Below are 26,751 nucleotides of genomic sequence, written 5' to 3'. Positions count from 1 at the left end.
GAACCCCAGCCTCAGCACACACACACAGAGCTCGGTCCATGAACCCCAGCCTCAGCACACACAAAGCTCGGTCCATGAACCCCAGCCTCAGCACACACACACAGAGCTCGGTCCATGAACCCCAGCCTCATCACACACACACAGAGAGACAGGTCTTAATTGGATGGTAACAACACATGGGTGCCTGTCAAATGACATGATGCTATTTATTAACATCTTCTATTATAGCCGTCCACTGATCTGCCAGGGACCACGCCTCTATACGTCTAATCATCATCCCTAAGATAACAGCTCATCTGTGCTCACTGTGCCACCCATCCCATTTCCCAGTACACCTGTCACCTTCTGGTTCCGTCCTACTGTATCTCTCAGTGGAGTGTATGTAGGCCAGGGAGCCCTGCAGCCTTCTTCCATGTCTTACGTTGTGACCTTGTAAGGGGTGTGAGCCAGCATGTATCACAGCCCTCCAATAGGCATTGTGAGAGTCACAATGGCTCTGTCAGTCCCTGGTTACAGTAGCTGCACACGCTGTCCTGTTTACCCACAGGACTGGGCGTCTCTGAACTAGAACTACTAGAACTAGTAAGACCAGCTCAGTCAACTCCCATTCTACCATTAGAAAACACATCAGCAGCTTCAGGTGATGGAGGAGTCCCCCCCCCTGCCAGTGCATCAGGGATAGTGAATGTTGTCACAGTGCATGTATGTCACACGGAAAAACACTGGCCGCTCAAGTTGTTCAACGAGTTGTGCTGGCAATGGGATTGTGTTACCATTTTCCCTGCTGTAAAAATAATACTCATAGCTGTTTGAAAACACTTTCAATTTCCATATAATTTCACAACAAAACATTTTTACAACGGTTATGTCAGAAATGTATAAATAACTTTGCATAGCTAATGGATGTAATATGGAACACAATTTCAATGAGCTATTTCATGAGGTATAAATCATATTATTTCAATGCGTCAGACTGGGTTTAAAATGTTAAAGCATCGCCTCATGTGTAAAATCACAGATGGGACCTGAATAAGAAATGGAGCTCTTTTGAGCTTGTCCTTGCGGGCATGTGACAGGATGGCATAAGACTAGTAAACACACATGCTCAGCTTTACATGCTGCACCTCCTCAGCAGAACAGGGACTTTACTTTACGTAAGGACAAGGTAAAACAGCATTCATGCTGCCTAGTGATCCTAGTAAGGTTTAATAAGCTCCTTCCTGGTGCTACTGCGGCCAGATTGTGAAAAGAGGGCTTTTAAACTTTTAATTAAAAACCCTCCACCTTTCGACTCCAAAACATGATTCCTAAGTTAAATACTATCTTAATTAAAAAGGTAATTAAATGTTTGGAAGAACAGCATGAGTGAAGTGGAGTGTGTAGACCAATGTGTGACATGACTGAGTTTCTACGCAACACTGGGGCTTTTGGTCATTTGACCCTACAGTTTGGCTGTGTGGCCTGCACTCAGAGAGCATTTTGGGAGGTATCATGATGTTACAGTACAGTAACAGTAGTGCTAGTGAAAACATTCAGTGAGCCAAGCATGTTACTGAGAAGGCCATTCAGTGAGGGAGTAGAGCGCCTGTCACCACAAATCCAACAGTGAGACAAGTGTGACAAACTGAAAACACGCTAGACACAGTTCTGTGTGATATTCGAAATACAACCAAGTGTGTGAGCTACATGTCTGTGTGTATGTGTGCTCAACATGTGTCCTCTGGTGTCCAGGTGGCAGAGAACCTGATCCAGAGAGATGGGGACTTCCTGATCCGGGACTCTCTGTCCAGCCCTGGGAACTACGTCCTGACCTGCCAGTGGAAGAATAGCCCGCAACACTTCAAGATCAACAAGAAGGTGGTGGCCATGAACGAGGCTTACTCCCGGGTGCAGTACCTGTTCGAGAAGGAGGGCTTCGACAGCGTGCCTGCCCTGGTGCGTTACTACGTTGGCAACAGGAAGCCAGTGACGGAGGCGGTGGGGGCCATCATCTTCCAGCCCATCAATAGGGCCTTGCCCCTGCGCTGCCTAGAGGAGAAGTATGGTGTGGCCTGTGTCCGTGTGGAGGCTGACCTGACCCTGCCCGAGAGGAAGAGCCAGACATCTAAACGCCTGAGCCTCAACATCATGAATGGACACACCCAGGACCACAGCCTCGGACGGGGGAACCTGATTAGGTTAGTTGGCTATCTACAGAGGCTCAGGCCTGTACATAGTGTATGTGGTTGGAAATTGTCTGTGAGCCGTAGGCTACAATGGAGATGCTTGCTTGCAGGCGCAAGATCCATTTAGATCCAATACAGCAATAAAGTGCCCTTTATTTTCCTCTGCAGCCATTTATATGCCGGCAACTTATAAGTAGCTATAAAATATAATTTTGTAGGGGGTTTGTCCAAATGGAATTGGCTCCGTATAATTTCATGTATAGCCTAACATGCGAACACGTGCACTCCAAATTTGTAAGACTAATGTGGGAGTCAAAGAGATAAGTACACGTCTACAATAAACCATTCCTGAGGTAAAATAAGGAGTGGTGTTTAGCCTGGATGGAGAATACCAACCTCTGAGCACAATACCAAAGCAAACGAGGACAAAAAATACCCCATCAAATTACACTGTACCATTTTACATAACAAACAGTGCACACAATGTATCAGGTTTCTCTAGTTAGTTAGTTAGTGGTGTGGTGTGCCCAGTAGCCATGTCTCAGTTGGTAGCTAGAGGGATCAGTCCAACTGAACACTCCTTTTCTCCTTCTCTTCCTCACTCTCTGTCTATCAGGAACAAAGACAAGTGTGGAAGCCAGCCGGCGTGTCTGAACCACGTTCAGGAGAGACGACGGCCCCTCAAAACCCACCAGTCAGAGAGCTTCCTCCCGCTAGGTATGTACCATCCCCTCTCTCTTACTCATTATGCTGCAGTCAGATGATGTACAGCTCTGACGAGCCTGCAAAAGCCTTGTTTCCGTGAACATGCACTCTTTGCACAGGGGTGGGAATATTTCAAAGGCAAATGTAAACATTTTCTTCTTCAAAACGTTGCTTTGTACACTTTCAACTCAGAAGTGGAAAGTGTGACATGAGCTGGAGATGAAGATAAATGTATTTCTGAAAGGATTACAGATAAAAGTTGAAATGGGAATCGATAGATGCGCTTGAAGTCTGAGTCTTTGGAATAAAAGAGACGAGAGATCAGAGAGATTCAAAAAGCTGCATTCCATTCTGTGACTGACAATGTAATTAAGCTTTCTATGCAGTCAGACTTGAAATAGACAGCAGGACTCCCAGTTAGCAGCTACAGAACACAGCATGGTGGTGTTGCTAGGCTGCAGTGTGCACGTTTAAATAATGATGTTTACTCGCTCACCCTCTCCCCAGGCTCCAGGCCCCAGCCCCAGCTCATGGAGCACCAGCCAAGCCCCAAGTCTCCAGTATTCAGGACGGGTAGTGAGCCGACACTCAGCCCCACCGTGCCAAGGAGGATGGACTTTGAGACCCAGGCTGGGGAGGCCATACGGGGCTCAGACAGCCAGCTCTGCCCCAAGCCGCCCCCTAAGCCCAGCAAGGTGCCCTCCATCAGGATGCCCCACTCCCCACGTCTGCAGCCCCTTGCTGCCCCAGCCCCTGTACCCCCACTGAAACCCAAGAAGCAGCATGTGATCCAGGCTCTCCAGCCTCCGCAGCCCCCCAGCCCAGAAGTGAATTACTGTGAACTCAGCCCCTGCAGCCCAGCAGAGTTGGACAGGCTCCAGGCCCCAGACCCAGGGCCCCAGCCCAACAACAACAGCTACGTAGAGAGGCTGAGGACGGAGGAGAGCCAGAGGAGCAGATTGGACCGCAGCTCCTACCACCACGCCATCGAAGCCCTGGAGAATGGCAGCAAAGAGGAGGTGGAAGGAGGTGGAAAAGGAGGGATGGAAGAGATAGAGGAGACTGTGGAGGAGAAGGAGAGAAGCTTCCGACGGCCGGTGTTTGAGACTGCTTCTGCGTTCCGGCCGGGGGAGTTTGAGTCGAGGCTGCTGCCTGCAGAGAACAAACCCCTCGAGATGAGTGTACTGAAGAGAGCCAAAGAGCTGCTGGTCCATAAAGACCATCACATCATCGCCAAACACATTCTTATGGTAGACTGCCAGGTACTGCATTGTACTGTCCCACTACACACCGTACCCACATTATGTTCACCACACCACTAGTCCTACCAGATGTCTGAACACTCTGGGCTGAATCCCAAACAGAGATCATAACTAAAATTTCAGTGTACATCATGAATTGATTATATACACCGAGAAATCCAAACATTAGGAACACCTTCCTAATATTGAGTTGCACCACGCCCCTTTTTGCCTCAATTCGTCGGGGCATGGACTCTACAAGGTGTTGAAAGCGTTCCACACGGATGCTGGCCCATGTTGACTCCAATGCTTCCCACAGTTGTATCAAGTTGGCTGGATGTCCTTTGGGTGGTGGACAATTCTTGATACACATGGGAAAATGTTGAGTGTGAAAAACCCAGCAGTTTTGCCGTTCTTGACACAAACCGGTGCGCCTGGAAACTACCGCCATACGATACCTCATTCAAAGGCACTTAAATATTTTGTCTTTCCTATTCACCTTCTGAATGGCACACATCCTCAATCCATGTTTCACTGGTCTCGAGGTTTAAAAATCCTACTTTAACCCGTCTCCTCACCTTCATCTACACTGATTGAAGTGGATTTAACATATAAATAAGGGATCATAGCTTTCATTTGGTCTCATGCAAAGAGCAGGTGTTCTTAATGTTTTTTGCACTCAGTGTAAATTTGCAGGACAGTGTGATGAGTTTGGATTCAGGCCTCATTCAGCAACATCTAACTTAGGGGCTAGAAACAGCCAGGCACACCGAGGGCATCAGAGACTGGTATTTCATTCATTTCCTCTCGTTGGTATTTGGCCTTTTACAGTCAGGTGTCTTATATGTGTGTCTGCTACACCACATAAAGTGCAAAACCAAACCAGTGAAATTAACTTTAGTAAGACGCACCAAAAATGATCTGCAGCCAAATCCCTGACTGGGTGTCTAGTCTGAGGGAAACATGTTCCCTGTTAAAGACAGCTAGAGTACACAGTTATGTAGATGTGTTTAATTCAGTCAGAAGGAGCTAATGATCAACGATTTCCCCAAGCATGACCATACTAAAAACACTTCTAAAACCACATTAATGCAACAACAAAAATGGTGTACCTGACAGGTTGCTAGGGTACATGGCATCTCTGAGGAGGCGAAAGGTCAAATGGGTGTGTCCTCTGGTCTGGAGCTGGTGACCTTACCCCACGGCAGGCAGCTGCGGCAAGACCTGATGGAAAGGTAAACACACACCCCCAAATCCACCTGACACTCCTCCTCGGGTACTAGGGACTCCTCATGTAGACGCAAAAGGTTCGAGGGACTTATGACTGAACTTTCTGTCGTGTAACCCAGGCACCACACCATGGCCATCGGGGTTGCCGTGGACATCCTGGGCTGCACAGGAAGTCTGGAGGAGCGGAGCGCCACACTGAACCGTATCATCATGGTGGCTCTAGAACTGAAGGACTCCATGGGGGACCTGTACGCCTTCTCCTCCATCATGAAAGCACTGGACATGCCTCAGGTACCCCACTCAATACAACTGGACACATAAGACACGGTCCACCACATGGTCTGAGTTGAGTCTTTAACCCTTCACCATCGTGGGAGTTGGCTAAATTAAAATGTTTCTTACAGAAGAAATATGGAAAGCATATGCATAACCATGGTAGCAATTGAAAGGGAACAGGTTACAGTTCACCTGACCAGACTGAATCATAACATCACACTGTTGATTTAATGTGCATTTTACATTTACTGTACCTTTCGCTGTATTTGTTGATCACGAAATCTGAAAATACTCTGGATACATTCAGTAACATAAGAATATTCCTGGAAAATGTGCGGTAGGTGCAACATAGACAAAAAATGACAAGGGGTTTGAGTGAGAGGTTTCACTGGCGTTACTGTACAACCACTGCGTTCCAATTTAGGCATCTATCAGTGTCCAAATCTGCCCTTTTCAACATGTATACAGGTACGAGTGTAAAGGGCTGCAGGCATAAGCGGACATTCCTGGAGATATTGTGGTGTTTGTTTCCTAACACTGCGCTTGACCACAGATCACACGGTTAGATCAGACCTGGACCATGCTGAGGAGGAAGTACACTCAGACTGCCATCATATACGAGAAGTCTCTCAAGCCATTTTACAAGGGACTGTATGAAGGAACAGGTAAATGCACATGATTGGAGCCTTCAGTTGTAGTTGTGTGTTAGTGGCTGCAGTCTCTGACCGTGTCCCTGTGTGTGTTTAGTGGACATGCCCCTGACTGGCACCACAGTGCCTCTACTGATGCCACTGCTGATGCTGATGGAGCGCCCGGCGGTGGCGTTCGAGGGCATGGAGCTGTGGGAGAGCAGCGACCAGGGCTGTGAAATCCTGCTACGCCACCTGGAGGAGGCTCGCAGCGTGGCACACAATGCTGACTCATACACCGCCAACACTGAACGAGTCCTGCAAGGTAATGCACTCCAATGCCCACCGCTAGATACACACCTACTGCTAGATACACTCCCACCGCTAGATACACACCTACAGCTAGATACACACCTACCGCTAGATACACTCCCACCGCTAGATACACACCTACCGCTAGATACACACCTACTGCTAGATACACACCCACCGCTAGATACACTCCCACCGCTAGATACACACCTACCGCTAGATACACACCTACTGCTAGATACACACCTACCGCTAGATACACACCTACTGCTAGATACACACCTACTGCTAGATACACATCCTCAGTGTTGAGGATCAGCGGGGTGGAGATGTTGTTGCCTACCCTCACCACCTGGGGGCGGCCCGTCTGGAAGTCCAGTACCCAGTTGCACAGGGCGGGGTCGAGACCCAGGGTCTCGAGCTTGATGACGAGCTTGGAGGGTACTATGGTGTTGAATGCCGAGCTGTAGTCGATGAACAGCATTCTCACATAGGTATTCCTCTTGTCCAGATGGGTTAGGGCAGTGTGCAGTGTGGTTGAGATAGCATCGTCTGTGGACCTATTTGGGCGGTTAGCAAATTGGAGTGGGTCTAGGGTGTCAGGTAGGGTGGAGGTGATATGGTCCTTGACTAGTCTCTCAAAGCACTTCATGATGACGGAAGTGAGTGCTACGGGGCGGTAGTCGTTTAGCTCAGTTACCTTAGCTTTCTTGGGAACAGGAACAATGGTGGCCCTCTTGAAGCATGTGGGAACAGCAGACTGGTGTAGGGATTGGTTGAATATGTCCGTAAACACACCGGCCAGCTGGTCGGCGCATGCTCTGAGGGTGCGGCTGGGGATGCCGCCTGGGCCTGCAGCCTTGCGAGGGTTAACACGTTTAAATGTCTTACTCACCTCGGCTGCAGTGAAGGAGAGTCCGCATGTTTCCATTGCAGGCCGTGTCAGTGGCACTGTATTGTCCTCAAAGCGGGCAAAAAAGTTATTTAGTCTGCCTGGGAACAAGACATCCTGGTCCGTGACTGGGCTGGATTTCTTCTTGTAGTCCGTGATTGACTGTAGACCCTGCCACATGCCTCTTGTGTAGATACACTCCCACCGCTAGATACACGCCTACTGCTAGATACACGCCTACCGCTAGATACACACCTACCGCTAGATACACATCTAACAGTTGTCCAAATGAATTGCTATGCAAATACTCTTGTCCAAAACGACCTGTATTCACATTTGCGTTTTTCACACTATAACAAATGCCATTCTGCATGTCTCGGCAGGTATGATGAGTTACAAGGCCAATGATAATGTGCTCTTCTTTCTGGCTACAGATTTCCAGGCTGATGAGGATCTGTTGGAGATCTGTAAAACAGACTTCCAGCTGCGTCTGCTGTGGGGCAGCAGAGGGGCGGCTGTCAACCAGACGGAGAGATACGACAAGTTCACACTCATCCTGACTGCTCTGTCCAGGAAGCTAGAGCCAGCGGTCAAACACACAGAACTCTGAACAGGACAGTCAGGCTGGTTAACAGAGGATGAGGAAGATTGTTACAGAGCGAGACCGCTGTCCTTTCCCAACCTGTCCACTGGAGTGAGTCAGATCCATCTGGAACTCATCCTTGGCAGGACACCGATCGGAGTGTGCTGATATGAAGGGGAATATCAGGGGGGGGGGGTTGCCTGGTCCCAGATCTGTTTGTGCTCTTGCCCACTATTTGGGGTCAGCAGGTTGCCTAGTGGTTAGAGCTGTGGGCCAGGAACCGAAAGGTTGCTGGATCGAATCCCCGAGTTGACAAGGTAATAATCTGTCATTCTGCCCCTGAACAAGGCAGTTAAACCCATTGTTCCCCAGTAGGCTGTCATTGTAACTAAGAATTTGTTCTTAACTGTCTTGCCTAGTTAAATAAAGGTAATTTTTTTATAAAAATAAAAAAAACACCGTTGCCAATGGCATGACAATGAGTGTCAGGGAGTTGGCACAATAGCACAAACAGACTGTCACCCAGGTTAGGAGGGGGGCATTTACACCATATATGGTAGTGTAGCCCTTTGACCCTGGTCCTTAGTCATCCTACTGTATGTTAGACTGACCACAGAGGGGACTCAAGAAGTGTTTCTGAAAGTGTTTGTCAGATGGAAAATGTATGTATGACTGTGTCACTAAAGTAGTGATTGTACACCCTTGTTATAACGGTACAACAATGACTTTGAAAGGAGAACATAGAATGACAAGACAGAAGTGGAAGGAGGAAAACGATTGGTCGCTATACAATAGAGGCAGTTTAACCGTATATCTTCAATACTATATACTGTATGTACATTAACTAGATCTTCGACTGTGTTCCATGTTCCTCAGATGGTATTCATCTGGATAATCCTGAATGGTGAATTGTGTACATAATACATAATCATGTGAATGCTCGACTGTAATATATTTCCCTCTTAAATATTGACTTGTAAATAGAGTTGAGTATCATTGTAATATCTTCATATGAATTATTGTGTCAAGAAATGAATAAATAGATGAAGAAATTACATGCAGGTGGTGTCTGAGTAACAACAATAACCGTGGAACATTTCACAGTAAGTATTATGATGCAAAATAATGGTCTGGATTCAATCCATATCACACAAGTATTGTGGAAGGTCAGAGTTCTTGCTCGATTGCAATTTAAAAAAGGTAGAGACTGTATTGACGGGAAACACTGCAATGTCGTCTCAGTTGGAAATGACCTTTATATTGGAACATGGATCTTATGCGATACAGATTGAATCCAGCCCTGTGTAAATTAGGAGGGAATAAGCAGAAAAATCCAGAATAGTCCAACCAGGATTTTTTGAAAACCAGGGAATTTTACAACCCTAATGAAGGCTTCAATAAGATGCTAAAGGTACTTTGGCATGTTCATGTTTGTTTTATTAGAACAATGAGAAAAAACCGTTTTTTTTTTACCCCCACAAAGTGTCTTGACAACATGAAAAAGTAAAGAGATGTGCACAACAACATGAAGAAATAGAAGTACTGCCATTGATTATTACAATGTGTTAAAATAAGAGTCAACAGTGAGATTATCATATCTACTTTTTGCAATTAAATGAATTTTCTACCATGCCAACTCAGCTAGGTTGGTAGATGACAATTTGCTCCTTGCCGTGATATCTTAAAGCATATTGTTGAGTTTTTTTTGCATAATAATCAGAATTACAGCATAATGGATATGATTTAGCTCACAGTTTTAATCCAAAGTGAAAATCACATTTTTAATCGCATAACTTTTGCTTAAGGTTGCTAGTGAAAAACCTACAGCATTATCTATCGTCATACTTTGTCACCACTGAAGGCCACTTGCACCAAGGTGCCAAGAATACGGTCAGCACTGTTTTAGGCCATTAGAGACAAGCGTGTCAAAATCCTACCAGACACACACACTGCTGAAATTAATGGGTTAAGGTGCTTCATATTCAAATCAACTACTTACACCATGACAGCTTCTCCTGATTTAGAGATATACAATGCCATGTTCTAGATATTGGATGATATTGTAGGGTAGGGTCAATACATATTTACATATTAGCTCCAGAAATGTTGAGTCAAGCATGCACCTTCATGCTCTGAAAGCCATTCAAGGGAATTTCACTGAAACGAAAGGGAGGATTCCAACCCCCACTTTCTGATAACACACCTATTAACCAGTTCAACAAGAGAGGAGTGATGATTCAAATGAGAGCATTCATGCAGGAAATGGAATTGACATGATAAACTAAAAATCACAGGATTTATATAACATGCACTGTTCCATTTGATCTGCATGAGCTTTGTTAGTGCACATTAATCAACGAAGCAGATCGGTCTTAATCAAGACATCCAATGGAAGTACGAACATGGGGTTCTTTAGGAAGTTCAGAGGTACAGTTCAAGTAAGATGAGCATATCATGATATGATAACAATGTCACTTTCACAGCTTTAAGTATTTATTAAGAACTAAAGCACTGCTCGTATAAGCATTTCAAAGTGGGACCATCAAATTTACCGCAGAAGTAGATTTTAATAGCGAATATTATACCCTGCCAAGGGTAAAACGCTGTGTCAGTCTCATAAAAGCTACTTAACTTCTTTGATTAAAGTCCAATCACTCACCATGTCAATTATACTCATATGCAAATTCAATTCACTTTCAAATTCATTCAATTCAAGAGGGTTAGTATCAAAAGCATTTACATGGCTAGCTACAGTAAATGCCTTTATTTTGTGGTAGTTCTGAACTCTACACCTCCTATAATAACATAGTGGTCACCTTACATTTGTACAAAAGGTAGCATACAGAGTCCATTTCATTCATTCATTTATTCATTGATATTCGATTCAAATGCTATAGGGCAAAAGTGCATCAGTGAAGACCATGTCCCTATTCAGAAGGATGTTCTGACAACAATGCATGGTTACTTTGAGCTAACGGCACGATTCTGAGAAGTGAGTCATTCATCTGATTAAAATCCCTATAAAAAGTCACAAAAACACATTCAGCATGAAATAAAAGATGTTAATACATACAATTTAGTAATAAAACAAACTACGTATATGCATACACACATTAGTACGCATACATATGTATAATCACATTCACAATTATAATATGCTCTTGAAACAGGAACGGTATGGGAATGCAACACTCTTTCACGTGGAGACCGCACGCAGCAAAGCCCCAGGATACTCCTGTGAGACCGAGGAGAAGAGACGCGGCAGGAGTCTGGGTGGGGCCCAGAGGAGCACCACAGCAAGCCACCGTAGACTGTCGGTTGGAGCCCTTGTGTGCGGCAGAGAGTGATGGAAGAGCAATCAGCAGGTCCATCCCCACTCCCAGAGTTAGTATTAAGGCAGAGGCTGCAAGGAGATTTGGAGTGTTGTTGAATTGCGGGTGGATGCCCCGTCATTTGTCTCAGCTTAGCCTCCAGGTTTCCTAGCCTGAGCTGCTGTGTGATGACTGGCTGGTGAGGGAGGAGGGCCCTCTGCTGGCATGCTGCCTTTCTCCGGTCTGCGGTGCTGGTGCAGGGTTGAGGAGGAGGGGATGAAGTGGTAGTGTAAGGGCAGGCATGCTGTTTCTAGAGAAGTACTGCTCCTACGCTGATCTGAGTGGCCGTGCCACATGAGATCCTGAACAAGAGCACGACAGAGGTGACGCTCAACACACACATCATGATGGGAATGTTTCGATTAACACAGAAAGAAAAGAAACGGAGAGACAAAAGAAACCAAAGTCATGGATGAATGAAGGAGACAGACAGGAAGATTAGAAGTGAACCAACGGGCGGCGGGGGCAACCACAGAGTTACATACAAGACGCTGCATTCCTTCCCGTATGACGTAATAACAGTTCATATTACAGACATGCTGAAGCACGTTAAGGTAAGGCGACTGCAGGCGAGTAGCACAGTCAGGCAGACATTCCCAACAACGGAATGAGAATGTAACAATGCAACAACAAGGCAGGCTGTTAGTGCTGGATGTTGCCTAAAGAGCAGAAATACAACATTAAGAGATGCGTAATAGTGGAATAGTAGTGTATTCATTGCTTATCTCTCATTATAAAAGATGTTGTGAGTCGCTAACTATAAGCCCCCTCCCTGGTCCCTGATCTTGCTGGTATGCTGCAGTGGATTGGTTACTCTGTTGTATATAGACAGTTTAGAAGAACACTCCCCTCCTATAGAGGCATAGCTACCACCTCAGGAATCTCCACTGCTATGGAATGATGTTAATGGCCATGGATGTGTGCATGCAAACATGTGACCTGCCAACCCCCTCCCCTCCCAAGTCAAGCCCTGTCTGCCACTAGCTCCACCAGACTCAGCATGTACCCTCCACCAAAGACCTCGCCACACTGCTCCACTCAGGAACCTGCAGTCCAACAGGAGAGAGAGAGAGAAAGGAGAGGAGTTACTGTACCGACCCCCACCCCTAGGACAGAGACAGATAGCGAACAGTAAGTAGTACACAGTGAAGAACCACGCCCCTGGGTGTAATATAGCCCTGGCCACCAGAGGGCAGCACTGTTGTGACACACACACATACAAATCAAAGGAAGAGAGAAGAAGTGTACAATTATCTTAAAGGGTAGTATGGTGGTGGGAAATATGAGTCATATAGGCACAAACTAGGCCACTCCTTACCGGGACGTATTACTGCATTCCTGTCTTAATAGGTGGAGCAGAGTACTTAACATACCAGGCTCACAACAGCTGAGTGATAACATATAGACAATACAATGGGTCAAATCTGTATAAGTCACTTTTCCTATTTTCCAAATCACTTTGATCCAAAGTAGAAAGATCTTAAAACCAGAAGAGCATTTTATCATCCAACTCAAAAAAAATACAAAAAAAAGATACATGAACTAAAAACAACAATTCACTTTTGAAATATTAAATAAAATAATCAGGCCTAAGGGGTGATGAGTCCCCTTGCCATAGAGCATGGCTATGGATATGTCGTCCTACAGACACACATGGCTTAATTCATTGATACTGAGCTCCTAGAGGGTCACGACAATAGCAGGACTGTAGAGTGTTTGTTTGTCCGTGAGCTCACACAGTGAACAAAGAGGACTTGCTGTTCGGACCAGCACTCCCCAGAGGAAGAGGGCTTATAATATGAGTCCATGCAGGTGGTCAGATCAGATGTAGGTGACTGCACCTTTGCTGTTCTTCTCCATGGCGATCTCCACGTAGGACGTGGGCACATAGCCCTCCTCTCCGCTCTGCTTCCTGGCTCGTGTCCAGCCGTCGCCCTTGTCCTCCTCGATGATGTAGAGCACGTCGTCCTCCTTCATCAACAGTGTTCCCTCATTCTGACCTGGGGGTCAACAGCACAACACAGACCAGAGACATTCTGTTAGAGCACAGAGAAAGAACAACACAGACCAGAGACATTCTGTTAGCGCACAAATAACCACCTTACAGGAATACCACATCACATCATTAACATGCCATATTCACATTCATGCAAATGCTAAAAACTGCTCCAGTGTTTGAGTCAATATCGCTAGTTGAAATGCCCAACCCACCACACACAGTGTCACCACACAGTAAGACAGCGAAATGCACAGAGCGCACCACTGGCTCGGCTGTACTATACCATCAAAGGAGTAGAGCGCTTTGCAGTGGCCAAGGACTGGGAGGGGGTCGTCGTTGTCAAATTCATCATCAAACTCGTCTGGCTGGTGGGCCTGTCGGGGGTCTGGCTGGTGGGCCTGTCGGGGGTCTGGCTGGTGAGGGGGGCTGCGGTGCTCCTGGCTGGGGTCATCTGTGTAACTGCCCTCAGGGCTGAGGAGAGGAGGAAGAGAAGAAGAGGGTGGGGAGAAGAGATTGATGAGAGAGTCAGTGCCATCTCAGCCACTCAAGCTGTAGGATTCTGCTCCAGACAGACTGTGACCGAGCGTTCCGAGTCATTGTCCTTTAGAAAAACTATTACGACTCCACCCATGTTAAGCTTTCAAAGACGCAAAGAACAAGGTGTGTCATTCTATTTATATACAGACATCTGGTGAACCTGTTATATTGGATTTGTTCAATTTACGCTATGGCCCAGGGGAACATGTTACTTTCACCACAATAACTCTACTATGTTACTACTATTAATACTTATTCTAGTCTACAATCTATTACTACCACATAAACAACGTGTTTCTGTGCCCTCTGACCTCTCTCTGCCATGGGGTGTGTGATGGTTGACGTCGGCACTGGGTCTTCGATCTCCTCTGGTGCTCACCTTCCCCTCCACCTCTGACAGCCAGCTCTGTGTGTGTGAGGGAGACAGAGAGAGAGACAAAGAGAGAGACAAAGAGAGACAAAGAGAGCGAGAGAAAAGGACATTAAGAGGTAGACAGTCATAACATTCATATTGCTGTTAATAACCCCACGATGGATACACTCATTCTTATCCTGGATATGCCATTGTTCAACCAGTCTTTCAATATAGTGTGGTATATGTAACCCTCGGACTCTCAAATAACTCCTATCCTGTTCTACTCAGTGTTCTGTTGACAAAGGGAAGCCGTGCATATAGTCATCCCCCAGAGGGGGCTAACTCGGCACAGGAAACCGTCGCCCAGTCACTATTTCTCCAGATGTACTGTGATGCCTTTCTTCCGCTCTCCTTCACCCATTCCTTCCTTCAGGGCTCTTGGCTGGGGAGGCTTACCTCATTCTTGTGGATCTCGGAGCGTAGTTTCTCCATGTTGCACATGGTCTCAGAGATCTTGGGCTGGAGGCTCTGTGGGTCGCCCATCTGAGGGTTCTTCTCATACACATCCTTCATCTTGTTCAGTGCATCTCTTCACAAACATACACGCAGTCACAATGTGAACACATAGTAACAAAGAATTTAACAAATGACACTGACATGCCAATGAAATTCTAATGAAATGTGGGCAGTATAAGAGAGACAGAGATCAGTGTTAAAGTAAGTCTTCCCATGGCCTACCTTTGGTCCACCTCTTTCTGTAGTTCTTTGCTGAGCTCGTCGATCCGAGCCTGCAGCCTCTTGCGTCTCTGTTCAGGAGGCAGATGGCTGAAGTCCTCCAGTGACGGAGCCTGAAATCGCATCAGGACACTATCCAGTTACAATGACAGTCACTCGTGGTCTCTAGAGACCTTCTCACAGCAAGAACCTACGGGAACTATACTAGTAGAGACCAGAGAACGAATAGGTTGGAGAGCCTCACTCTAGAACGGCTCGTGACACTAGACCTGTGCTATAGAACTCCACAAGGTGAGATACGTACAGCTAACTACGGCAGACCGGACCTCACATCACTGACTCACCTTCACTGACCACTGGGCAGGTTTGGGTTACAATAGAAGAAAAAGCAAAAGATGGAACGGTTATCAAAATGTACGTGGCTCATGTAGGTTGTCACGGTAACAACGAGCACAGCATCACAAGGGTGTGACTATGGAAGGAGAGTCAAGAGGTTGTCGGGGGTTACCCACACCTGTCAAGAACCAAGATGGACAGAATCTGATGAGCCCTATTAGTGTGTCAATCTGGGTGAAGTTATACTTATGTAATCTGTTATTATATTTCAATAATTGAACTTATTGAATCTTAACACTACATAGAATGTGGCGCATCATGTATTGGAAAGGCTATCCTCCAAGGAGAATACACTGTTCTCAAGATATCCTTTTAATTCCACTAAAAACAAGTTGACATCTTAAAAGCCCTCTTTAGATGATGCGATGCCATTTGAAGCAGGAAGAAGGTTGTTTCCAGGAAGTCTGTCTCCATACTGCAGACAACCATGAGTCACCTCATACATTAAGGAAATCAAACTAGGCCCTTCAGCCAGAAACCAAATGGGACACACAGGGGTGACACACAATCAATGGTCTGGCACAGTAATACCACTGCGTGACATTCATTAGACTGTTTAGCCGTCATACAGTATATTGGCTGGCTCATGATGAGGTCCAGTTGACCTTCATGTCATTTCGACATACCACCGTAACCTATCCTTATCCAAATACCACCTACAGTATCACTTCCTACACGTCACACAACACGCTCTACAATGGCACTCCTGTGATTTCAACCCCTCCCCCCCTGTTCCTAACTAGAGAATAACTAACTGGATCAAAACCAGAGAGACAGAAGAGAGGGAGGTGAGAGAGAGAAAAAGAGACTTCAAATCACTGCAAACCCAAACACACTGACATGCTCTTCATCTTACCCCTCGTTTAAGACCCCTGAAAGAGGCTATCCTGGGTTTGACCGTTCTCAGTTCAGACAGACAGAAAGCTATGGGGTCACTAGCAAATTTAGGAGCCTGACAGTGGCTGGCGGTAGCCAGGTCGGGGCGGTGGGGAGCAGGGGGAGGAGAGGAGGGGGGAGACTGGGACGACAAAAAAGGAGTGATCAACCTGAAAACTTTTCGAACTAGTAACATAATTGTAACAATGGAACATAAAGTCATGGTGTTGTGAGACAGAGGTAAAACAAATAAAAAAGTGGTTATCCAATATATTGTCCCACAAAAGAAATCTCAACAGGAGAAACACCAGTTAAGGAAGATCATGCAATATGAAATCTGAGAGACCTTCGGGTAAGAAACCAGAATGGACATAAGACAAGAGCAGGCAAATCAAAGTCAATAGGAACACCAACACCCCTTGTAAGTCATTTGAACATGGTTAGCTACTCTCACACAAACCTACAAAAAGTTATAGATTAACAGACGTTATTGCCTTTGGTAGGTCAAAGTGTAGTGATTTATGTAATGAGATAGAAAATGCTAGATTCAGGTGACTGTTATAAAAAGACAGCTACCGTAAAGTATAAACCTACCAGTGGACTCTGTTACAAGAAAAAAACAGACAAAAATCAGTGAGTGGATATACATACATACATAAATACATACATACATACATACATACATACAAGTTGTTCACTATTGAAACAGCGAGCAAAGGTCTTGATAGCAGGTGATGATGAATCTCTCACCTTGGGCTTTTTCCCAAAGAGCCACAGTTTGTTCTTGGCCGCCTTGCTAATCGAGTGTTTGGGGTCTGGCTTGACCACCCCCTCGTTCTTGGGGGTGCTGATGGTGTTGTCTGAGCCCGTCCGGGAAAGGTTCTGACTGTAGTCCTCAAATGGGAAGTCCCCTGGAGGCTCAAAGCCTGACTTAAATGACTCCACTACAATCCCTGAGTCCTGACAGAGAGACAAAAAAAAGACAGTGTGAGACTAAGATATAGTGAAGAACAAACATTACAGACTGACATTTCTTTAAAATGATGTTTTCTGGGACACCATGACCTGAGTGCAGAGTACAGCTCAGCCCCTGGTGGAAACCACAGTGCAGCATGCGCTGTGTGCATAAAGAACAATCAAAGGAAAACATGGCCCACTGAGTGGGAGCAGCTCTGCTCAGCTGGCTGGATGTAGAACCAGCCAGGCTGTATGTAGAACCAGCCAGGCTGTATGTAGAACCAGCCAGGCTGTATGTAGAACCAGCCAGGCTGTATGTAGAACCAGCCAGGCTGTATGTAGGCCCGTGGGTGGGAAGGAGAGAGGAGGCTGTGTCTGCCGGGGCCAGCCAACAACACAAACACTGGAGGAGACAGGCTGGAGACTAGGCAGAGGCTGACTGATACACCACAGCTAGCAGATGCCCATAGACTTCTAGTCATTGCGCTAGTTGGCATTGGCTCGCAAAACTACCTCGAACCTCCTTTATACTGGACACAGAGACATAAAAACGGTATCTACGAGTTCATCTGACTCTGGGGAAGTAGACAAAGGGCCTCATTGTAAAAATCCCAAAGTATCCATAGAACACTAGAGCCGCATGGCCTTTCAGCATCCACTAGAGAACGTTGCCGGGAGTTCCTATAGCATACGCATCAGATGCATATGTGCAAACACAAGCTCTAAAGTTTGATAAACAGTGCATAAACAACTGTAAATGATAAATTGCATGAAGAAATATTAATGGAAATATATCCATGTAAAAACATAACTATAGTTATTATTGGGCTCCTGAGTGGCACAGCAGTCTAAAACAGCAGAGGCTTCCCTACAGACCCTGGTTCAATTCCAGGCTGTATCATTCGGTTAGGCCTAATTAAAATTCAATTGTGAAGTAAAGTGCACAATTATTGCCCATTCATCCATGTCATTCATTCAGTGAGGAGACACACACATTAGCGCCTGGCTGGGTACCAACGTCCTACAGCACAAGTTGGTGAAAATGTTCAATACTTTTAAAACATTTGTTTTAGTTCAATATTCAACATTTGAGTTCAAACTTCTGAAAAATGAGAAACGTAAAAATTGACATTTAAGGAAAAGTCAAGGAAAGAGCAAGAAGTTGCATTTTGTTTTGCCAGATTTTGTATTTAATTTAAAAAATCAAAACGTCAGTGGCCGTTGACCTATGGCGGTTCCAGTGTTTAGAGAGCCATTGCCTCACCGCTGGCCTGGCTGGTGGGTGGATGACTAACTACTGATCCTACTCCACCCATGAGCTGCCTCCGCTCTGTGCTAGAGTCACCATGCTAAAGCAAAGTCTTGTGTACACCCTGCTTCAAACTATAGAGCACCGTCACATATGCTCATGCTATAAGGGAATCATGCTACTGTGTAGGCCACCATAGCATCATAACATAGGGCACCATGCTCCAGACCCACCTTGCGTTGGTCCACAGCCTTGGCAGCAGTCACCATGCCCTCCAGACACTTGGAGATGATGGGGACGACTCTGCGCTCCACTTCGGCAAAGTTCCGGTACGTCTCTCCCAGCTTCACTGTCCGCCTCTCGTCCATGTCCTGCAGGTTCTGGAGAGGTCGGGAACACACACACACACCCCGTGACCTCTGACCTTTTGGTGTCCTGTGAGCCAATCACAGCTCAGATTTCCATCTCTCCGGCCAATGCGGGATGAGACAGAAGTTGGAGCCTGGAGGAGAATGGCTGGCCGTGGCTTACCTTGAATATCTGTGGAATGGCCACATTGAAATGTTTCCACTGTTCCCCGTTAAAGTTCTGCAGCTGAGCGGCATACTCGTTCTTACTCTCGTCTGCGGAGTGTGTGCGCAGGTACAACTGGGACTTTGCCTGCAAAAGACAAGATGGAAAATTCAGGACCACTCAATACACACAGCAAATGACAACCTCCGATGTGTATGGGTGTAGGTAGTTTACATGTCAAGGCTGAAGCCAGGTCAGGACTTACCTTTTCTACCTCCGACTTGGTGGCGTTGATGTCGTTGTCTAACCTGTCGTAGCTGATCTGTGATTTCTCTGCCTCCTTGCACTCCCGCTCAAACTTCTTCTTGCTCTAAGAAAGTCAAATAGGAGACAGATTATTAGTCAAGACATATTGACCTCTTCTCTAAACCAGGAGTCAATCCTGCCTTGTAATGAATGCAAGCCTCTACCATTTCTACAGGACATAGATAGGATAGCAAAACAGAGCAGAAACATTTTGTGGTTAAACAGGCGCAGAGCAAACGAAAAACCTCTAAATAAATGTATGCTTTCCTCCTGCTAAAAAATCTGTGCTGCATTACGTGACAGTGCAACAAAGAGGAATACCTAAGGCATTACAACACTGACATTCGCAATGTGAGATTCAACTGTTGCTGGCTGCAATCACACAAGCCCTAAAAGCAGCAAAAATAATTCAGCCTTTGACAATGTGACACACAGGCAAACTGGAAAGGCATGAAATGCAGGAATACTTCTCTCATCAATGTGTGTATGTTTGTGTGTGTGTGCCGATGTGTTCTTTTATGTATGCATCTTCCTGTGTGTGTGTATGCACTCCTTTAAGTGTGTGTGTGTGTGTGTGTGCACGCAGAGGTAAGTGGAGATCCTCTTGGCCCTCTCTCACAGGCGGCCCAGCAGGACTGGGCGTCTGGCTGTCGGCAGAGGGGAGCAGGTCCCTGCTGGAGGTCCACATGTCACACAGGCCTCCTTCCCTGCGAGGGGCCTTCCCTGTCCTCTCCGTGCCCTGTGCCACGTGGCCCTCCCTCCATCCATCCATCTCTTCCCTGCCTCCTCTCATACACTCACATTGTCCATATGTTTCCAACACTGGTCCAGATACTGCTGGGCTTTCCTGCCCTCCTGAAGATGCTGTGGAGTCAAAACACACAACTCAACACACAGATGTACCATCTTAATTTGACTAGTTTCTCACAGCGGGAAAATAATCCTGCAGCAACAGGAAATGTTCATTATTATGTGGATTCTAATTAAAAATGGACATTTTTGTGTAGGGTTTGATACATTTAGCTAGGATAAATCACGGTTGACATTTTAAAGTGGAAATGAACTTTAGAAGCCCCTTTAAAACCTTGAATACACTACAATTTGCATTTCCGATGGAACAGAGTAAATAGGCATTTTAACGTCAGATTATGGAATGCGGTTTTATCCAATCAGCAATCAGGATTAGACCCACCCGTTAAATAAATTAAGATAGTGCACCTGTATGAACAAGAGTATCTACTATACACAACATAACAACACTGTACATAATGAAGCCTGCAATGCGTACATCCAGGGATTATTGTCCTACTGGTAAAGCCACTCACGTGTTTCCTCTCTGACTTGAGGTCCTGTGAATACCTCATCAGCTCTCCGTACACATTGTGTCCCATCTCCTCGGCCACTACCTCCCTCTGCCCCGCGTAGTCATTCAGCTCATTCAGGATGGAGTAGAAGGACATGCACGACGAGAACCTGAACACACAGGACAGGTTACTCAGCACAACAAACAAGGATATTAGCAAGTAAACTTTTAGAAATTAATTTGTGAGGATAGAGAGAAAGACCATTCAGATGGCAGTGGTTATGGATAGATCTATAATATGGTTGGTCCTATGCTGGACCTAGGCTCTGATTAAAAAGAGAGACCGGCTCCCCCTCTGTATCACACAGAGAGTATGAGGCCTAGTGGGAACTACAAGGCCAATAACATGTCGGACTCTGTGATAATATTGATAACAGACCCATCTCCCCTTAGTGACATGACCAGCTCCCTTTATTAGAATTCTCCTACCCCCCCCCCCCCCCCCCCCACACGCGTGGTATAAAGTACTTAAGTAGTACTTTAAAGTTTTTTACTTTTTTGGGGTATCTGTACTTTACTATTTATATTTCTGACTACTTTTACTTCACAACATTCCTTAAAAGATTGTAGGGAGTAAAAAGTACATTTTCCCTGACACCCAAAAGTACTCATTACATTTTGAATGCATAGCAGGCCTGGAAAATTGACAAATTCACTCACTTATCAAGAGAACATCCCTGGTTCATCCCTACTTCCTCTGATCTAGAGGACTCACTACACACACATGATTCGTGTGTAAATTACAACTGAATGTTGTAGAGTGCCCCCAGGCTATGCGTAAATAAAATTAAAAAACAAGAAAATGGTGACATCTGGTTTGCTTAATATAAGGAATTGGAAATGCTTTATACTTTTACATTCTATATTTTAACAATAACATTTACTTTTGACAGACTTTTACTCAAGTAGAATTTTACTGGGTGACTTTTACTTAGTCATTTTCCATTAGGGTATTTTACTTTTGCTCAAGTATTAAAATTGTGTACTTTTTCCAACACTGCACACACACATCCACTGAGGAAGGACCAAGGAAGGAGGGATAGGGACATAAACTCAGCAAAAAAATTAAACGTCCTCTCACTGTCAACTGCGTTTATTTTCAGCAAACTTAACATGTGTAAATAGTTGTATGAACATAAGATTCAACAACTGAGACATAAAAACTGAACAAGTTCCATAGACATGTGACTAACAGAAATTGAATAATGTGTCCATGAACAAAGGGGCGGATAAAAATCCAATGTACCCCAGTATCTAGTGTGGCCACCAGCTGCATTAAGTACTGCAGTGCATCTCCTCCACGTGGACTGCACCATTTTAGCCAGTTCTTGCAGTGAGATGTTACCCCACTCTTCCACCAAGGCACCTGCAAGTTCCCGGACATTTCTGGGGGGAATGGCCCTAGCCCTCACCCTCCGATCCAACAGGTCCCAGAGGTGCTCAATGGTATTGAGATCCGGGCTCTTCGCTGGCCATGGCAGAACACTGACATTCCTGCAGGATATCACGCACAGAGTGAGCAGTATGGCTGTTGGCATTGTCATGCTAGAGGGTCATGTCAGGATGAGCCTGCAGGAAGGGTAACCACATGAGGGAGGAGGAAGTCTTCTCTGTAACGCACAGCGTTGAGATTGCCTGCAATGTCAACAAGCTCAGTCAGATGATGCTATGACACACCGCCCCAGACCATGACGGACCCTCCACCTCCAAATCGATCCCGCTCCTTGGTCTGTTTGGAGGACACTGGGGAAGATGTCAGGACAGTGCATGTTGTTGACCTAAAGCCCTGCTACCCTACGGCAGAAGAGCTGGATCGCAGGTAAAAGCAACACCTGCAGGACCTCTTCGTGGAGGACTCTGATGAGGAGGACTTCCCTGGTTTTGTGTAGCAGGAACATGAACCTATCAAAGCCGGCATCCTCTCTGTTTCTACAGGCATTGTTTTTTTCATGGGGGGAGGAGTGTGGCGAAATCTGCACGGAGCCTTCACCGTGCACTGCCACTTTAAGAGAGCATGAGCAGTAAGGAAGGAGGAAACAAAGAGGGCTCACTCAGCTCTTTGGGGAGGGGCTCTTAGGTGGCGCGACAGTTTGATTGTGTGTGCTGTGCTGCAGAAGTTGTTTGTTTTCAGCGTTTGTAGTTTATAAAGTATTTAACTCAATCATCAGTGTGATCGCTTTAGATCGTGGTTGTTTTTGTTTGGGACCGCGCCCGTTATGGATCGCATGGATTAGTAGCAACATTGTTGCGAAGCTTTAACATACAAACCAACATACCATCGGACAGTCAGACAGCTGTGGTCTTCAGGCCTGCCGGTGTACTAAGATTTCTCTCTCTCTTTCCTCTCATTCCAGTGCTTTACCCTGCAACAGACTCTCTATTTTTCCAATGCACTTCCCATTGAAGGTCATTAGAGCTTGACTATTATTTCCCTGCCAGAAGTATTTGGATGGACATTTTAGTTGAAAGGGAGGTTGCTTGCAAGTTGTATATTGTGTGAACTGTATTGAGGTGGGGTGTACTAATGACATGTGGCCGAGAATACTGTGGACATTTTTAAGGCCTTTGTTGTGTCGATGAACACCCCCCACATTCATACCCTCTGCACTCATCCACTAGAAAATAATACAGATTATTGCAAATCCTCTGTTGATGACTGGGTTCGTTCTTGTATGAAGTTGCTGTTGAATTGCTCTGCCATTATTAGTGTTATAGTATGAGGTATTCTTGTTAGGGTTACCCCTGTGCTGTGATGTGGGTTTTATATGGTGTATATTCTCTTTTCTCTCCATTGGCTATCTGGTAAACAGGCTACACTCTAGGCAATCTCTTCTGCTGATGTGTGTGGGTCGGGTAGTGGTACTCTCTCTATTCTACTCTTTTCCTTTCGGCATGGTTAATACCTGCCTGGCACCCGAACAAAATCTTTCTTTACCCCTCTCTAATAAATACCGCTACAAGAGTACATGCCTCTGTGTAACGCTCATTCCTTTGACGATCAATACAAATCTGACCATCCCCCCGTGACGGTGGGTTTGTGCCCATGGGAAACGTTGTTACCGATGATGTAAGGCAGGTCCTCACCAGACAATAGATCTACAAGACCTCAGTCCAGCCTCTCTCAGCCTATTGCGGACAGTCTGAGCACTGATGGAAGGATTGTGCGTTCCTGGTGTAATTCAGGCAGTTGTTGTTGCCATCCTGTACCTGTCCCGCAGGTGTGATGTTCGGATGTACCGATCCTGTGCAGGTGTTACACGTGGTCTGCCACTGCGAGGACGATCAGCTGTCCGTCCTCTCTCCCTGCAGCGCTGTCTTAGGCGTCTCACAATTTATTGCCCTGGCCACATCTGCAGTCCTCATGCCTCCTTGCAGCATGCCTAAGGCACGTTCACGCAGATGAGCAGGGACCCTAGGCATCTTCCTTTTGGTGTTTTTTAGAGTCAGTAGAAAGGCCTGTTTAGTGTCCTAAGTTTTCATGACTGTGACCTTAATTGCCTACCGTCTGTAAGATGTTAGTGTCTTATCGACCGTTCCACAGGTGGATGTTCATTAATTGTTCATGGCTCATTGAACAAGCATGGAAAACTGTTAAAACTCTTTACAATGAAGATCTGTGAAGTTATTTGGATATTTACGATTTATCTTTGAAATACATGGTCCGGAAAAAGGGACGTTTATGTTATGCATCCTTTAGAGGGCCTCCTTCACTCCCTCCCTCGTCCTCTCCCTGTCCTGTTACAGCACCAGTGTTAGCACACAGGGCCAAATGATGTAGGGATAATTTAATTAATTAGGGGAAGAGTTTCAGAGAATTCAGAGGGTGATGTCCCAAATATCAGTGCTGTGAGACTGAGGCTAAAGGGAGCCATCTCTCCCTCCCTCGTTCCTTCCCTCAGTCTCTCCCTCCTTCCCTCAGTCTCTCCCTCCTTCCCTCAGTCTCTCCCTCCTTCCCTCAGTCTCTCCCTCCTTCCCTCAGTCTCTCCCTCCTTCCCTCAGTCTCTCCCTCCTTCCCTCAGTCTCTCCCTCCTTCCCTCAGTCTCTCCCTCCTTCCCTCAGTCTCTCCCTCCTTCCCTCAGTCTCTCCCTCACTCACAGACCTTTGATATCATTCCTGTGTGATAGCAGCCAATAATGTCTACGTCAGAGTCAGATATCCTACACAGCTGTAGGACTTGCTAACTCTTGCTGACTTGTTACTTTATTCTATGGAAGCAATTAAACATTTAAAAAATGCTGTGTTGCCATGGCAGTCTGTGTTTGTGGTGACCGGTCTAGTGGAAAGGCCCAGTGTGTGTGGCATAAAGCTGATACCGTTCACAGGTTGTTAACCATTTAATACAAATGGGTCTAATCTACTCACCTAGGTTCATCATCTTTGGAGCGCTTGGGACAGTACTTCTTAACCAGGTTCCTGTAAGGAGAGAGGATACATATGGTCAGAGACAGATAAGAGTGAGACAGACAGAACAGACAGCTGCCTTTTTTACTCCCCAAGACAGGAGCACATTAACCAAAATTACAGCTTTCTTTATTTCAGTATTTCCTTCTGTATGTGAATATGATAAAATGATTGGCTGAGATAGCTCAGTTTCTCGCATTCAGACGCTCCTCAGAGAGAGACTAGATAAAAGTAGGTCAGACCGACACAGATAACCTGGTACTGTGTGATATTCCTGCACTCTCCTTGGTTGTTCCCCACAGAACACATGCAGGAGGAGCAAAACAAAAGACATGGTTGTCTTTGATAAAGTAGTCCCTCTGGAGAGGGGCTCCTGTAGTGTGGGGCTGTGCTGTGGTGCTCTTTAGGCATGCAGTGCTCAGGTTCCACTCGCTCTTTAGGGATGAATAGAGGAGGAATACAGAGAGGTTTTCAGAACTTGCCGCCACCCTGCCCCCCTCCTCCAATCAGTCCTCACCGAGACCAACTAATGAAGGGGCATACACCAAACAGCACTCGGTTTCCCAGTCCTGGGAGGCAGGGGAGTGGCTACACACACACTGTCCAGGGAGTCAGAGACTGGGGAGAAATAAGACCACAGAAACGGTAGAGAGAAGGAGTGCTGAAAATGGTAGCAGCGTGAAGCCGATCAGCATGTAATGCACATGTTTTAAGAATACATGTGGGCGAAATCACGAAGCTCTTCTTCAGCCCATGATTCATAGCTGGATATTCACTGGGTTACACATGCCGTGACCTAACATTCCCAGTTTAGTCGTCATTCAGACGCATCTCTTTAAAATAAAATAATCCTCAGCATATTGGTGCTGTAACTAGGCAACACCCAAAGGAGGAGGAGGAGGGGGGGTAGAGCCTGGTGGGGGTGCAGAGGCCACAGCTGGAGTTTCTACGTTACGACCACAGCTCCAGGGATGACCACCACTCCATGGGGACTGCACTGTTTCTAAATCTTACTAACAGAGATACTTACGGCAGGTTGCATTTTATGTGGGCTAGAATGTACCTATATGCATCTGATCAGTGCGGGATCACCTATGGTTTACCAACCTAGCCTACATCTTCCTAATCTTGTCAAACCAGTGGTCTCACTCGAACTCAATAACTCGTCGTTTTACAACTCTTTGTTGTTGTTTTTTTCTCCTTGGTAGATTTGCTCCAAAGGTTATAACATGGTTGTCAGGGAGGATACAGCCTTGAGGGTGCAATCCAACAGCGTATAAATGGGTTTACATCTGTAACAAACTCCAGCGTTCTCATTGGAGGGGCGTTGGCATCTGCCTACTCCTCTACTGTCTAGAGACTGGCCAGTAGCCACCTCCTAGATATCTATTATATTGATTTGTGGCCCTCCAAAAAATCTATTAATGGCAGCACAACCATGTCAGATTGGGCTGATCTGGCCCTATTGTTCAGGCTGAGTGGACACTTTTAGATACTCATCAAATCACATCATTTGATAATTATCCTAGTCATTATTGCATTACTGGTAATTCTACATTGATATTAGATGATTAGCATATTGAAGGTTAATATACAGCACTAATGCATCCATGTCTAATATACAGTGGGGCAAAAAAGTATTTAGTCAGCCACCAATTGT

At 45.8% G+C, this 26,751-nt stretch overlaps 2 protein-coding genes across 8 annotated transcripts in view; one reads left to right on the top strand and one right to left on the bottom strand.

Annotated features, from left to right (window-relative positions):
- The window catches only part of LOC109882207 (breast cancer anti-estrogen resistance protein 3), an 82,908-nt gene extending 73,820 nt beyond the window's left edge, over positions 1-9,088 (top strand). For all 3 annotated transcript variants that reach the window (XM_031833344.1, XM_031833345.1, XM_020474291.2), the window contains 8 exons: positions 1,732-2,177; positions 2,782-2,882; positions 3,378-4,132; positions 5,231-5,346; positions 5,461-5,632; positions 6,171-6,282; positions 6,365-6,571; positions 7,885-9,088. In XM_031833344.1, the coding sequence (XP_031689204.1) occupies positions 1,732-2,177; positions 2,782-2,882; positions 3,378-4,132; positions 5,231-5,346; positions 5,461-5,632; positions 6,171-6,282; positions 6,365-6,571; positions 7,885-8,060 (2,085 nt within the window). In that variant the 3' untranslated portion in view covers positions 8,061-9,088. The remainder of the gene's footprint in view (positions 1-1,731; positions 2,178-2,781; positions 2,883-3,377; positions 4,133-5,230; positions 5,347-5,460; positions 5,633-6,170; positions 6,283-6,364; positions 6,572-7,884) is intronic.
- Positions 9,089-9,445: 357 nt separating this feature from the next.
- Positions 9,446-26,751, bottom strand: part of LOC109882202 (formin-binding protein 1-like) — a 74,829-nt gene continuing 57,523 nt past the window's right edge. Inside the window, exons 3-16 of one of the 5 annotated variants that reach the window (XM_020474285.2) lie at positions 25,053-25,103; positions 20,653-20,800; positions 20,129-20,191; positions 19,287-19,391; positions 19,040-19,168; positions 18,742-18,888; positions 17,053-17,262; positions 16,283-16,444; positions 15,375-15,386; positions 15,034-15,143; positions 14,752-14,884; positions 14,252-14,346; positions 13,687-13,874; positions 9,446-13,404 (exon numbers count right to left, since the gene is read on the bottom strand). In XM_020474285.2, coding sequence (XP_020329874.1) covers positions 13,226-13,404; positions 13,687-13,874; positions 14,252-14,346; positions 14,752-14,884; positions 15,034-15,143; positions 15,375-15,386; positions 16,283-16,444; positions 17,053-17,262; positions 18,742-18,888; positions 19,040-19,168; positions 19,287-19,391; positions 20,129-20,191; positions 20,653-20,800; positions 25,053-25,103 — 1,732 coding nt within the window. In that variant the 3' untranslated portion in view covers positions 9,446-13,225. Of the gene's footprint in view, positions 13,405-13,686; positions 13,875-14,251; positions 14,347-14,751; positions 14,885-15,033; positions 15,144-15,374; positions 15,387-16,282; positions 16,445-16,896; positions 16,906-17,052; positions 17,263-18,741; positions 18,889-19,039; positions 19,169-19,286; positions 19,392-20,128; positions 20,192-20,652; positions 20,801-25,052; positions 25,104-26,751 lie in introns of all 5 variants that reach the window. The other 4 variants (XM_020474284.2, XM_020474282.2, XM_031833347.1 and 1 more) reach the window with 4 other exon arrangements.

This window comes from Oncorhynchus kisutch, linkage group LG10 (assembly GCF_002021735.2).
Source record: "Oncorhynchus kisutch isolate 150728-3 linkage group LG10, Okis_V2, whole genome shotgun sequence".
Lineage (NCBI taxonomy): Eukaryota > Metazoa > Chordata > Actinopteri > Salmoniformes > Salmonidae > Oncorhynchus > Oncorhynchus kisutch.
Note: the sequence above shows the minus strand (reverse complement) of the source record. Positions and strands in the feature narration are given on the sequence as shown.